This window comes from Scyliorhinus canicula, chromosome 12 (genome assembly GCF_902713615.1).
Source record: "Scyliorhinus canicula chromosome 12, sScyCan1.1, whole genome shotgun sequence".
Lineage (NCBI taxonomy): Eukaryota > Metazoa > Chordata > Chondrichthyes > Carcharhiniformes > Scyliorhinidae > Scyliorhinus > Scyliorhinus canicula.
In genome coordinates this window covers 100,875,785-100,890,579 of record NC_052157.1, presented here as the reverse complement: position 1 = coordinate 100,890,579, position 14,795 = coordinate 100,875,785, and the positions used below count along the sequence as shown (strand labels likewise).

The 14,795-nt window shown below is 52.2% G+C and overlaps 1 protein-coding gene across 2 annotated transcripts in view; it reads right to left on the bottom strand.

Moving 5' to 3' along the window:
* Positions 1–14,795, bottom strand: part of ncf1 (neutrophil cytosolic factor 1) — a 162,423-nt gene that overhangs the window by 79,105 nt on the left and 68,523 nt on the right. For both annotated transcript variants that reach the window (XM_038813725.1, XM_038813726.1), the window contains one exon: positions 3,761–3,926. In XM_038813725.1, the coding sequence (XP_038669653.1) occupies positions 3,761–3,926 (166 nt within the window). The remainder of the gene's footprint in view (positions 1–3,760; positions 3,927–14,795) is intronic.

Below are 14,795 nucleotides of genomic sequence, written 5' to 3'. Positions count from 1 at the left end.
CTAGTCACCACATTCCAGGCAGCACGGTAGTATTGTGGATAGCACAATTGCTTCACAGCTCCAGGGTCCCAGGTTCAATTCCGGCTTGGGTCACTGTCTGTGTGGAGTCTGCACATCCTCCCCGTGTGTGCGTGGGTTTCCTCCGGGTGCTCCGGTTTCCTCCCACAGTCCAAAGATGTGCAGGTTAGGTGGATTGGCCATGATAAATTGCCCTTAGAGTCCAAAATTGCCCTTAGTGTTGGGTGGGGTTACTGGGTTATGGGGATAGGGTGGAGGTGTTGACCTTGGGTAGGGTGCTCTTTCCAAGAGCCGGTTTAGACTCGATGGGCCAAATGGCCTCCTTCTGCACTGTAAATTCTATGATAGACATTCCGGCGCCAGTTCGGGTACACGGAGGGGGAATTCAGAATGTCCAAATTACCCAACAGCAGGTCTATTAGGACTTGTGGAGGAAACCGGATTACCCGGAGGAAACCCACACACACAGGGAGAACGTGCAGACTCCGCACAGGCAGTGACCCAAGCCAGGAATCAAGTTATAATAAAGTTATATGAGTATATTAGCCTGAGCTACATATTAAATCGGTGCTATTTTCTGCTGATTTGAAAATATCAGGAGTATAGAGCAACAGCATCTTCAAATAGGAATAGCATTTAATATATTTTTATTTAGCAAATGCAAAGTCCCAAAGTCGGGCAGTTTCTTCCACTCCTGCTGTGTTGCATGCGGATAGGCCATGGCTGAGTGTGGATTGTGTTTTGTTATGCTCTTGACGTAGCATAAGCTGCTTCCTTGATGTGCACTCTGACAAAGGAAGGTTCAGACTTGGAGATAGCTTTAACACATTTATTAAACTGTTAACAATTCTCCTACTTGGATTCAACTCTCCTGTTAATCCTGCTATAGCTACTCAGACTGACGAACCAGTCTGCTACAATCCACGTGGTTGGTGTGATGTGTTTCAAATCAACCCTGTGTACTCACTGAGTGTCTCCACTGGAAAGAGGAAGATCATGTGTGCTGTGTCCTTTATATATGGGTTGGTGTAATGCCCCCCTGTGGTGGTGTCACCTCTGTGTGTGTCGTAAATGCCCATTGGTAGTGTCGTATCTTACTGGCCTATTGGTTGAATGTCTGTGTGCCATGTCTCTGGTGCTTCCTCTAGTGTCTAGCTAGTCTACGTGTATTTACATTGACCCCCTTGTGTATTTACAGTGATGCATATCACCACAGATTGGACATTCTGCGTTGAGATAATTGTTTGGCATGTCCAATGATTCCTCTTCATTTGTCCAGGTGGAATTTATACTGAAATCCTGCATGGGAGGGTTTTTCCAGACCGGCCTTCTTGATGGGAGTCGTACCCTGGTGCGCTGAATAGATCAGCATGGAGTGGCATGTGGGGGGGGGGGGGGGGGGGGGGGGGGGGGCATTGTGAACTTTTCCTATCATTTTGTGGGTTATTGCAACTCGACGGATATGTGGAGGACTGATATTGTCAGGACAGGGAGCCAAGGGAGTAGTGTTGAGCGGAGTGCTCCAGGATTGATACATTCAGTTGGGTGTTAACTCTGTGTCTTTGTGTGACGATCTTGTCCAAACAGAGGCACAGTATTCGGAGTATGAGAATGTGAGAGCCGAGATCCGGAGGGTAAAAGCAAATTACTGCGAATGCTGGAATCTGAAACCAAAAGAGAAAATGCTGGAAAATCTCAGCAGGTCTGGCAGCTTCTGTAGGGAGAGGAAAGAGCTAACGTTTCGAGTACAATGACTCTTTGTCAAAGGTAACAGACAGAGAAAGTGGGAAATATTTATACTGTGGAGTGAGAATGAAAGATGAGTCATAGCCACAGAAACCCAGGGAAACCGGGTGCTAATGGCCACAGAAACCAAGGGGAAAGAGTGTTAATGGCAGTCCCCAGAGAGGACAAAAGATGTGAAAGGTCAAACAGCAGAGAAACTAACATCAGAGGGTGAACTGTAGATGTGCGGGGTGGGGAAGGGGAAAGCAAAGAGGAGAAAGGGCAAGGAAAGGTTGATAAGATGGGAGGGGGGGGGGGGTTAAATATATATTGAGACAGACAAGAGAGAAAGAAATAGCAAAAGACAGTTAAAATGAAATGGGGTGAAAAGAAATGAGTCGAGGTGGGTAGAGCTAATCATCTGAAATTGTTGAATTTAATGTTGAGACCGGCAGGCTGCAGCGTGCCTAACCGGAAGATGAGATGTTGTTCCTCCAGTTTGCGTTGAGCTTCACTGGAACATTGCAGCAGGCCAAGGACAGACATGTGGGCATGGGAGCAGGGTCTTGTGTTAAAATGGCAAACAACAGGAAGGTCAGGGTCCTGAATGCGCACAGACCGAAGATGCTCAGCAAACCGATCACCCAGTCTGTGTTTGGTCTCTCCGATATAGAGGAGACCACATTGGGAGCAGCGAATGCAATAGACCAAATTGGAAGAGATGCAAGTGAAACGCTGCTTAACCTGGAATGAATGTTTTGGGCCTGGGATGTTAAGCATGGAAGAGGTTAAAGGGCAGGCGTTGCACCTTCTGCGATTGCATGGGAAGGTGCCATGGGTGATGGGCGAGGTACTGGGTATGGTGGAGGAGTGGACTAGATTATCTCGGATGGAACGGTCTCGCAGAATGCTGACAGAGGAAGTGAAGGGAAGATGTGTTTGGTGGTGGCATCACGCTGGATTTGACGAAAATGGCGGAGGATTATGCTTTGACGCAGGCTGGTGGGATGAAATGTTAGAACGAGTGGGACTCTATCCTTGTTCTGGGAAGGAAGGGAGGGGGCGAGGGTAGTGGTGCGGGAGATGGACCGCACACTGTTGAGGTCCCTGTCAACAACTGTAGGTGGGAAATCACGGTTGAGGAAGAAGGAACACATTTTCGAAGCACCATTTTGGAAAGTGGCATAGTTGGAACAAATGCGACGGAGGCGAAGGAGTTGAGAGAAAGGGATGGAGTCCTTACAGGGTGTAGGGTGGGAAGAGCATCCGTGTGCAAAGCATACTCCTTCGCTCATTTTCTTACACTTAATTTACATTATTGCACAATGCTCAAATGACCCCCAAAGGGCTTTAACCTGGTGTTGTAAGACTTAGAACATAGAACATAGAACATTACAGCGCAGTACGGGCCCTTCGGCCTTCGATGTTGCGCCGACCTGTGAAGCCATCTGAAGCCTATCTGACCTACACTATTCCATTTTCATCCATATGTCTATCCAGCGACCACTTAAATTCGCTTAAAGTTGGCGAGTCTACTACTGTTGCTGGCAGGGCGTTCCACACCCCTAAGTTCCACACTCTGAGTAAAGAAACTGCCTCTGACATCTGTCCTATATCTATCACCCCTCAATTTAAAGCTATGTCCCCTCGTGTTGGTCATCACCATCCGAGGAAAGAGACTCTCACTGTCCACCCTATCTAACACTCTGACTATCTTATATGTCTTACTTCTTACTGGACCCTCAAAATGTAAAAGCTGTTAATTATAAGAAGACTTTTTGTGAGCACACATTGGGAATTAGCCTGAATCCTGATTGTGTCCAAGAAGAAGCCATAAAATTCTGACTGTGTAGGACACCCAATGGGAAATAGAGCGAGGTGCATTCCGGATAACGGATCCATTATCACCAATATCACAGCCACTAAATTTGAAGTTAATTCCCATATAACCTGCAGCTTCCCGTGACATGCTGACCAGCTAGTCATTGGATTGACCATTGGTGTGGTCCATACTCACGGGTGAGGAACCGGCAGGACCACATCATCAGGGCGAACCTGGAAGAAATTCCGAACCCAATGGCAGCGGGAGATCTTCGGCGGTTGGTTGAGCAAGGAGTGGATGTAGTCAGCAAGAGTGCTCTGCCTGTTCTCAGTGGCCTTGTGGCCCTCCAACCATCTGGGAGCTGTGAAGAACACATACATGTGTCACGGTTCAACAGAAGACTTGCATTTGTATTGCACCTTTCACAACCTCCCCCCAATCCAAACTACCTTAAAGTAGTTTCTGAAGTGCCGTCGTTGGATCCACAGCAGCCAATCTGTACACAGAAAGCTCTCCCAAAGAGCAGTTTGATCATTCAGTCTGCTAAGAGCACATACACAAGATATTGGGCTGCATACTTCTGCCCCACCTACGCAAGATTGCCACGGGCGGGACGTAGACCATATGTAGGTCCATTGACCTCAGGCGGGAATTTCCGGTCATCAGGCAGGCGTGGCCGGAGAATCCCGTCCATTGCTTCACTCTGCACCAGTATATGTTTAATATAAACACACGGATTGGATCCCTGACTGGTCAATCCTGCATTGAAGTGGAGTGTGCAGGGGAATTCCGGGGGCGTGGGGGGGAGGGAAAAGTGGATGTCATTGTGGATGGTGACTGTGCAATATCAGAACATGGTGGCTGTGAAGTAACAGGGGAATTACAGGCAATTATGGAAAACATTGAGCGTTGGCCAATGGGCAGCGAGTCCTCTGCACCAATAGCAGCTCACTTTCAAGGTACCGTAATACCCCTAGTCATACTACCACATTCACCCCTTGTTGAAAAAGAAGGGGGGGGAGGAACGTGGACATGAGGGGGGGGGGGCGTGTCCCGTGAGTACGCGAGACTGGTAGTATGACTAGAGATGTTTAGGTCGTACCGTTGCATCGATGGCTGCCCACTGACCCGCAACTTATGTGCAAAAGGAAAAAACAGCAACTATGTACAGTGTATAAAATTGGGGGGGGGGGGGGGGGGGGGGGGGGAAATGGGGAACAGGTAAGGAACAAAAGAAAAAAAAACACAAGAGTCCATCCGCAGGCAGAAGTCCACCAGTAGGTCACCCACGCAGCGGTGCCGGCGACGTCGGAGCGGTGGTCGTCCGTACCCCTGGTCAGAGCTAGCGGGGGCCAGGCCGGGGGAGGGGGTTCCTGTCCGCTGGGCCGTGGGAGCGTCAGTGGGGCCCGGGGGGGGAGGGGGGGGGTGCTGGGGGCAGTTGGGGGTCTGGGGGGGGTGCTGGTGTTGGGTGGTCTGGCCGAGATCCGGCGGGTGCCAGGTCCCGAAGGGAGACCGTGTCCTGTCGGCCGTCAGGATACTCCACATACGCGTATTGCGGATTTGCGTGGAGTAGCTGGACTCTTTTGACCAACGGGTCCGACTTGTGCACCCGCACGTGCTTCCGGAGCAGAATGGGCCCGGGGGTAGCCAGCCAGGTTGGGAGCGGGGTCCATGAGGAAGACTTCCTGGGAAAAAGAATAAGACGTTCGTGAGGCATTTGGTTAGTGGCGGTACAGAGAAGTGACCAAATTGAGTGGAGGACGTCTGGGAGGACCTCTTGCCAATGGGAGATTGGGAGATTTCTGGACCGTAGGGCCAGTAGAATGGTCTTCCAGACCGTACCGTTCTCCCTCTCGACCTGTCCATTACCGCGGGGGTTGTAACTGGTCGTCCTGCTGGAGGCGATGCCCCTGCTGAGCAGGAATTGACGCAGCTCGTCACTCACAAATGAGGACCCCCCGATCGCTATGAATGTATGCGGGGTAACCGAACAGGGAGAAGGTGGTGTGCAGGGTTTTGATAATGGTGGTCGTGGTCATGTAGGGGCAGGGGATGGCGAAAGGGAAACGGGAGCACTCGTCAATCACGTTGAGGAAGTACGTGTTGCGGTTGTTGGAGGGAGGGGACCTTTGAAGTCCATGCTGAGACATTCAAAGGGGCGGAAAGCCTTTATCAGACAGGAGAAGAAGGCCACGGGTCTTCCCGCTTGGTTGAGGGTGGCCGCCAGAGCAACATCCGATGCGTCGCTCTCGACTTGAAAAGGGAGGGACTCGTCGATAACGCGCATCGTGGACTTTGCAATGTCTGCCTTGATGTGGCTAAAGGCCTGGCAGGCCTCCATCGACGGGGGAACGTGGTGGACTGGATGAGTGGGCGGGCTTTGTCAGTGTAATTGGGGACCCACTGGGCGTAATATGAAAAGAAGCCCAAACAGCGCTTGAGGGCTTTGAGGGAGTGGGGGAGGGGGAGCTCCATTAGGGGGCGCATGCGTTCGGGGTCGGGGCCTATCACTCCATTACGCACTATGTAGCCGAGGATGGCTAGACGGTCGGTGCTAAACACGCACTTATCCTTATTGTAGGTCAGGTTAAGGAGTTTTGCGGTACAGAGGAATTTGCGGACGTTGGTGTCGTGGTCCTGCTGGTCGTGGCCGCAGATGGTGACATTATCGAGATACGGGAAGGTTGCCCGTAAACCGTGTTGGTCGACCATTTGGTCCATCTCCCTTTGGAAGACCGAGATCCCATTTGTGACACTGAAAGGAACCCTTAAAAAGTGGTAGAGTCGCCCATCCGCTTCGAACGCAGTGTTCTTTCGGTCACTCGCGCGGATGGAGAGCTGGTGGTAGGTGGACTTAAGGTCCACCGTGGAAAAACCTTGTACTGCGCGATCCTGTTGACCAGGTCGGAGATACGTGGGAGAGGATACGCGTCCAGCTGCGTAAATCTGTTGATGGTCTGACTATAGTCTATGACCATCCGATTTTTCTCCCCGGTCTTAACCACCGGCTCTTGTGCTCGCCAGGGGCTGTTGCTGGCCTCGATAACCCCTTCCTTCAGAAGCCTTTGGACTTCGGACCTGATGAAGGTCCGGTCCTGGGCACTGTACTGTCTGCTCCTGGTGGCAACGGGTTTGCTATCCGGGGGTGAGGTTTGCAAACAAGGATGGGGGATCGACGTTGAGGGTCGCGAAGCTGCAGATAATAAGGGGGGACATAGGGCCGCCGAATTTGAACGTTAAGCTCTGGAGGTTGCACTGGAAATCTAACCCCAGGAGTGCTGCCGCGCAGAGGTGGGGAAGGACGAAGAGCTTATAGTTTTTAAACTCCCTCCCCTGGACCGTGAGGTCCGCTATGCAGCACCCTGTGATCTGGACCGAGTGCGAACCGGAGGCCAGAGCAATTCTTTGTTTCACCGGGTAAACAGGAAGTGCGCAGCGTCTTACCGCGACGGGGTGGACAAAACTCTCTGTGCTCCCGGAGTCCAGCAGGCAGCTCGTCTCGTGGCCGTTGAGAAGGATCTTCGTGGTCGCCGTGGCCAGCGTGCGGGGCCATGACTGATCCAATGTTACTGAGGCGAGTCGTGGCAGGAACTCCGAGTCGTCATCCGGCAGCGAGTGGCCACTTGCGGGGTCCTCGGGCCACACGGGGCCCCTGAGGAGCATGGGGGGGGGGGGGGGAGACCCATGGTCGCTGCTCGGGACTGCAGCGACCGCCTTGGACTGGCAAATGGCCGCAAAATGGCCCTTCTTGCCACAGCCTTTACAGGTTGCGGTGCGGGATGGGCAATGCTGGCAGGTGTGCTTGGCCTGGCCGCAAAAGGGGCAGCACGGTAGCATTGTGGATAGCACAACTGCTTCACAGCTCCAGGGTCCCAGGTTCGATTCCGGCTTGGGTCACTGTCTGTGCGGAGTCTGCACATCCTCCCCGTGTGTGCGTGGGTTTCCTCCGGGTGCTCCGGTTTCCTCCCACAGTCCAAAGATGTGCAGGTTAGGTGGATTGGCCATGATAAATTGCCCTTAGTGTCCAAAATTGCCCTTAGTGTTGGGTGGGGATACTGGGTTATGGGGATAGGGTGGAGTTGTTGACCGTGGGTAGGGTGCTCTTTCCAAGAGCCGGTGCAGACTCGATGGGCCGAATGGCCTCCTTCTGCACTGTAAATTCTATGAAATTATAAAAATAGCAGCGGGGTCCCGTGGGTTTATTGGGAAGCCCTGCGGCGCAGGCCTGAGGGGGGTCCGAGTCTGCGGAGGTGAGGGGGGTCGCGTTCCATGCTGCCCAGGGGGCCGCCAGGCGGTCGGGAGCGTACACGCGGGCGTTGCGATTAGCGACATCTAGAGAGGAGGCGAGGGCCCGTGCTTCGGTGAGGCTTAAAGTTTCTTTCTCCAAGAATCTCTGGCGGATCTGGGAAGATTGCATACCCGCAACGAAAGCGTCTCTGATTAAAGGTTCGGTGTGTTCGGCCGCAGAAACTTGTGGGCAGGCGCAGTTTCTCCCCGGAACAAGGAGGGTAGAATTTGTCTAAAGACTCTCCAGGGAATTGCTGTCTCGTGGCCAGTAAGTGCCGAGCGTAGACCTGGTTCACCGGCCGGATGAAATGTCCCTTCAGCAAGTCCATGGCTGCGTCATAGTCTGTTGTGTCCTCTATGAGCGTATACACGGTGGTGCCCACGCACGAGTGGAGGATATGCAGTTTTTGTTCCCTCGTCGGGGGTTTTCGGCTGTGCTCAAGTCACTATTGAAACACGAAAGCCAGTGTTTAAATACAGCTGTTGCATTTGCTGCGTGGGGGCTGAGTCGAAGGCACAGCTTGATACGAAGCTCCATCCTTTTAAAACTTGTGCAGTAAATTGATGCACCATCAATGGACACGAGACGAAGATGAGATCCAAACGAGAGGCTTTAATGCACAAGATGTGTGCCCGGCAGCAGACGTACAGAAGAAAGGCTGACTGCCGGGAAGCATGGGTTCTTATATCCCACCTTGTAGGCGGAGCTACCTACCTCAGCCAATAGGCTGCGAGGCACATGACTTACCCAGGCCAATGGGCAGCGAGTCCTCTGCACCAATAGCAGCTCACTTCCAAGGTACCGTAATACCCCTAGTCATACTACCACACTTTGTTCACGGGATGGGGCTTCGCTGGCTAGATCAGCATTTAAACCACCAGAGGACAGATTGCTGTGAGTGTCTGACTGTTTGGTCCAATATTGGTATCTGAAACCATTTTAAAAAAATTTTGAGTACCCAATTCATTTTTTCCAATTAAAGGGCAATTTAGTGTGGCCAATCCACCTGCCCTGTACATCTTTGGGTTGTGGCAGTGAGACCCACGTAGACACAAGGAGAATGTGCACAACCAATGCACAAACAGTGACCCAGAGCCGGGATCGAACCTGGGACCTCAGCGCCGTGAGGCTGCAGGGCTACCCACTGTGCCACCGTGCTGCCCGGTATCTGCAACCATAGCGTCAGCAGTCTGAGCTTGTCTGACACCAAGGGCTCAATTCACTGGTAAATTAGGTGCGTTAGGCGGGGTATTTCACGATGGCTGCAATGGCGGGATTGACGACGCTATTCAACAGAACTTCGCCGTTTTTTTGGGCCTCGGGGAGTTTCTCCCCACCAATGCCACAGTTAAAACTTTTTCCATCACTGGGGAGCAGGACTGGCTTCTCACAGAGCGGGGCGCCATTTTGAAAGCCTGCTCCGAACTCTATACAACCTCCCCCCCTCACCCCCCCATCACACTTTCAGGACCTTTCATCCTCCAATCCTTCTGCAGCCCCCTCAAAACCCTTTCATGCACCTTTTCTTGGGCTTGGCCCCCAGGTGGCACTGCCAGGGTGCCCGGGTGGCACTGCCAGGGTGCCCGGGTGGCACTGCCAGGGTGTCAGGCTAGCAGTGACAAGGTGCTCGGCTGCCAGAAGGCGTGCCGGGGTACTACCCTACCCTGTCCCTGACCACCCAGGGGGCTCTAATGGGCTGTCAGACCCCCTCTCCCCCCTCCGCCCGAAGGTCCATCATGCCTGGTCCACAATTGTGAAAACAGTACTGAATGACGCCCAGTTGAGGCCTCACGGGATGTGGCCGTTGACTCCCAGGTGCTGGGTAAATACGGCATCGGGATATTTAAATTAGCCGAATTGTTCATTGTGTATTGTGTTCAGGCTTGGTCTCCGTACCTGAGAAAGGACATACTGGCGCTGGAGGGTGTGCAGAGGAGATTCACTAGGTAATCCCAGAGCTGAAGGGGTTGGATTACGAGGAGAGGTTGAGTAGACTGGGACTGTACTCGTTGGAATTTAGAAAGATGCGGGGATCTTATAGAAACATATAAAATTATGAAGGGAATAGATAGGATAGGTGTGGTCACTGGCGGGTGAGCCTCAAAATAAAGGGAAGTAGATTTAGGACTGAGGTTAGGAGGAACTTCTTGACCCAAAGGGTTGTGAATCTATGGAATTCCCTGCCCAGTTGAGGCTTCTTCATTGAATGTTTTAAAGATAAAGATAGATTGTTTTTTGAAGAATAAGGGAATAAAAGGCTATGGTGTTCGGGCGGAAAAGTTGAGCTGAGTTCACAAAAGATCAGCCATGATCTCATTCAATGGCCGTGTGGAGTTTGCACATTCTCCCCGTGTTTGCGTGGGTTTCGCCCCCACAACCCAAAGATGTGCAGGGTAGGTGGATTGGCCACGCTAAATTGCCCCTTAATTGGAAAAAATGAATAGGGTACGCTAAATTTATTTTTAAAAATGATCTAATTGAATGGCGGATCAGGCTCGAAGGACCAGATGGCCTACTCCTGCTCCTACTTCCAATGTTCTCACTTACATATCATGATCTGGATCGCACCCAGCGAAAGCGAGATCCAGATTTGGCCTGGTGTAGTGAGTCGGGTGATTCACACGAGGTTTTGTGCCCGGCGCAAAGCCTGATTTGGAACTCTCCCGTGTTTCACTCGCGCCAGGCACGACGTGGTGAGAAAATCGAGGCCCCGGCTGAATCTGCATAGCAACAGGCATGGATTTCATGCCCTGAGTGTGAGCCTTCATAGCGGCACTGAGACATTGTCCAACTTCTGCTGCAAAGGAAACTGAGACCTTGGCCACGAGTAACTGCATGATGGGTGGGCCCACACGTTTATCATGGAGTCAGTGACCACTTCCAGATCCCAGAAGAAGAACTCCAAACTCCGCACAAAGTCCTGTTCAGAGTTCCAGTCTGACTCCTCCAAGCATCTCGCCAGTGACAAGTGGCTCAGTGATAGGTCTGCCAAGGCCAGACAGCATCCCCATGGCTTTGGTGCCCTGTTAGTGTCCTCATCTGTGTCCTCTGCAGTGGAACTCATCTGTGACCTTGCCCTCTGGGGACTTAGCACGTGAATCCTCCTTTCCCTTGGGCTGCAGTTCACTCTCCACCCTCTAAGATGCCAGTATGTGAGCTGGCGGCTGCCAGAACCTCGTTCTCATGGGCATCTCACCTTCAAAGTGAGGCAGCACTGACTGGTCAGCCTCTTAATTTCTGAAAGGAGAAATACAGAACCAAAGAGTTGTGTGTAAAGAAATGGGATGGGAAGGAAAGTAAGAGATTCATGGTCACACCACCTTCGTCCCAACGATCAGGACAAGAGTGAAGTGGGAGTTGTGGAGGGGCAAAAGGCAGGAATATATCATCATCTGACTTTATTCTTGGCAGTGGCAGACATGGTGGTCTGTGTCACAGTTGACCCCACGTGCAGAGCACCGTCTCCTCTGTCAATGCGGTCATGCTTTCCCAGCCGAGGTTCTCTGCTGCTCCCACTGGTTAGCTGTTGTTCTGTTCTGCAACGGAGGGGAATGTGTCAGCGAGAGTGCCATGCCATAGCTGAATAGCTGTAGTTATGTGAATACAAGTTGTGGACGTGGTACTGGCAGCATTGTGTGAGGGTGATGTGCCGAGTACCTTTTTTTATAAATGTTTTTATTCTCCATTTTCACATCTTCCTTCAAAATTGACACCCCACCAACAAGCAGTAAACGGTAACAGATACAAAGTCAATACCCTTAACATCAACAACGATCCCATCCTCCCACCACCCCAACCAATGGCCCACCTGTCAATATATGCGTCAAATAAAACAAACCCTCCCACGGTGGGAAAAAAACAAAGGAGAGAAAGAGAAAGGAGTCCGGAATCACCCATGGTCACCATTAACCTATAGAGTCCCCCCCCCCCCCCCCCCCCCCCGATGACACTCAATGCCATCCAACCTCCAAAAAAGTACTGTAAATGACACCCAAGAGTTGTAAACCCCCACCCAACTTCTCCCTTCCACTTCCGCTTGTAAAAATCCTCCCCCCAATCTCAGTTCCTTCCCCCCAACTTTCCACCCCGGCTAGACCCCTCGGACCCTGTTCTGCCAGGCTCCGATAGCCGCAGCCCCTCCCCCACCTCACCCCCGTTCACTGGCCGGCTTAAACCGGCCAGCGTGGAGGCCCCCGCCTGGGTCTCTTTCCCCCTTGCCCGGCCCCAGGAAAAACCCAGAAGTTCCCTTTAGCACACAAACCCCGCATACACGCCCACACCCCAAAGAACCCTCATTACGACTGAAAGTCCCATTTCTTCCCTTGTCCAAACATACACAACGTTGGATCCTATAGCCCATACACCAGCACGCGGTGAAGCAAAAAAATATAAAAAATACAGTCATGAGGCTACATCGGTACAAGACCATTTCTGAATTCTGCCACAGTCCTTCTGCCTTCGCAAACTCCTCTGCTGCTTCCGCTGTCCCAAAATAAAAGTCCTTGAACTTGTAGGTCACCCTCAGCTTCGTTGGATATACAATGCCGCACTGCACCTTGCTAATGAACAGTGCCCTCTTCACCCGGTTGAAGGCAGCCTGCCTCTTTGCCAGCTCTACCGTAAAGTCCTGGTATACACGTATACCAGCTCCAGCCCACTGCACCACCCGCTTCTGCTTAGCCCAGCACAGGACGTTCTCCTTTACACTGCACCTACGGAAGCACAAAGTCACTACTCACGGCGGCTCACTCGCCTTTGGTACAGGCCTCCACGACCGATGAGCCCGATCCAGTTCATATCGGGGCTCCCCCTCCCCCAGTAGTTTCGCCAACATCGTGGAAAAATACTCAGCCAGGCCAGTAAACTGCCTGCCGAGCTCTGCGTCGACATTTCTCGGCCCCCAGGTGACCCTCATGGATCTGTCTGAGCACCATGTTTTGCATGCTTTGGGGAATGACGATTCTATCTAGTTTAAGAAGGATCCCCTCAACAACCGTCAGCTCGTCCTTAATGTTGAAGAACTGGGGGCACTGCCCCTTTTGCCAGCCACGGCCGAGGTGCTTCATCACGCGCTGCAGTAGGGGATCTTTGGCAGTTTCTTCGCGTATTTGTATAACTTGTACATCAGTGGCTGGGAGGTTGCTGGCACACAGCTGCACCTGTGCTTCAATGTGGCGAATGAAGTCGCCCTGTTCACACAGCGTGGTGACGGATCGGGATAGGGCATCCGCGACGATCAGCTCCTTACCCGGTGTGTAGACGAGTTCGAAGTCATATCGGCGGAGACGAAGAAGAATTCACTGCAGCCGAGGTGTCATGTCATTTAAATCCTTTTGGATTATGTGGACTAAAGGCCTGTTGTCTGTTTCCACCGTGAACTTTGGCAGGCCATATACGTAGTCATGAAACTTGACTATTCCTGTCAGGAGAACCAAGCACTCCTTTTCGATCTGGGCATACCGTTGTTCGGGCGGAGTCATGGCCCTGGAGGCGTATGCCACTGGAGCCCAGGGCGAGGAGTCGTCTCGCTGAAGGAGCACCGCCCCAATGCCGTCCTGGACGCCATGTTGGGAATAAATTTCCCGAGAAAATTCACCATCCCGAGGAAATGGAGGACCGCCTTTTTGTCCTCTGGGATCTTCTTGACATTGATTGCCAGCACCTTGTCAGCGTCAGGTTGCACACCCTACTGTGAAATGTGGTCACCCAGAAACTTGACAGCGGACCTACCAAATGAGCATTTGGCCCTGTTGAGCTGGAGGCCGTTTTCATGAATCCTCTGGAAAACGTGTTTGAGGTGAGCAATGTGATCCTGGGGCATCGTGGACCAGATGATCACACCGTCCACATAGACTCGCACCCCCTCGATGCCCTCCACTATTTGCTCCGTTATGCGATTAAATACTTCGGATGCCAATATGATACTAAAAGGCATGCGGTTGTAGCATTGCCTGCCGAACGGGGTGTTAAACGTGCACAGCTTCCGACTGGACTCGTCCAGCTGTATCTGCCAGAACCCACGGGAGGCATCCAGCTTGGTAAAGAATTTGGCATGAGCCATCTCACAGGTTAACGCTTCACGCTTCGGGATCGGGTAGTGCTCGCGCATGATGTTGCAGTTCAGGGATCAATGCAAATGTGGAGTTCACCAGAGGGCTTCTTGACGCAGACCATGGAGCTGACCCAGTCTGTTGGCTCCATGACCTTTGAGATGATACCCTGGTCTTGGATCTCTCGTAGTTGCGTTTTCAGATGATCCTTGAGAGGGGCCGGCACCCAGCGCAGTGCCTGGATGACTGGGATGGCATTCGGTTTGAGCAATATCTTGTAACGATATGGGAGCGTGCCCATTCCATCAAACACGTTGTGGTATTGCGTGAGAATATCGTCTATCTCAGCCTGGAGATTTACATTGGGCGAGGCAGTCGCTGGTGTCGAGGTCATGGCATGGACGCTCTGGACCAGATTTAGGAGTTTGTCAGGCCGGACGATCTCAAATCGTAACGTCACTTTGATTGCCTTGAGAGATACACCTAGCTGACATGATCCACTGGCAGCTATGGAATTGCCATTGTAATCCAGGAGCTGGCAGGCTGGTGGAAGAATGCTAGGTTGGTCTCGGATGCTGTCGAGGTCCGACTGTGATATGAGGTTTGCAGATGCGCCAGTGTCCAATATAAATCGGATGTGAGACTGGTTAACCGTGATGACAGCACACCACTCGTCGTCAGGATCCACAGTGAGGATTGAAAGACGGTTTGCAGGCACGGTGGAGGCCAGCTCGCGCGTGGTGATTATGCCCATCCGGTATAGAGACTCGAGGCAGTCAGCATTGGGGTCCGTTGGGCTGTCGGAATCCGAATCCTGCATGCCTTGTACGCAGCGGAGCGCTGCAGCCGGGATCGCTGGCTGTTGGTCGGTGGTGCGGACCTGCATAAGGCC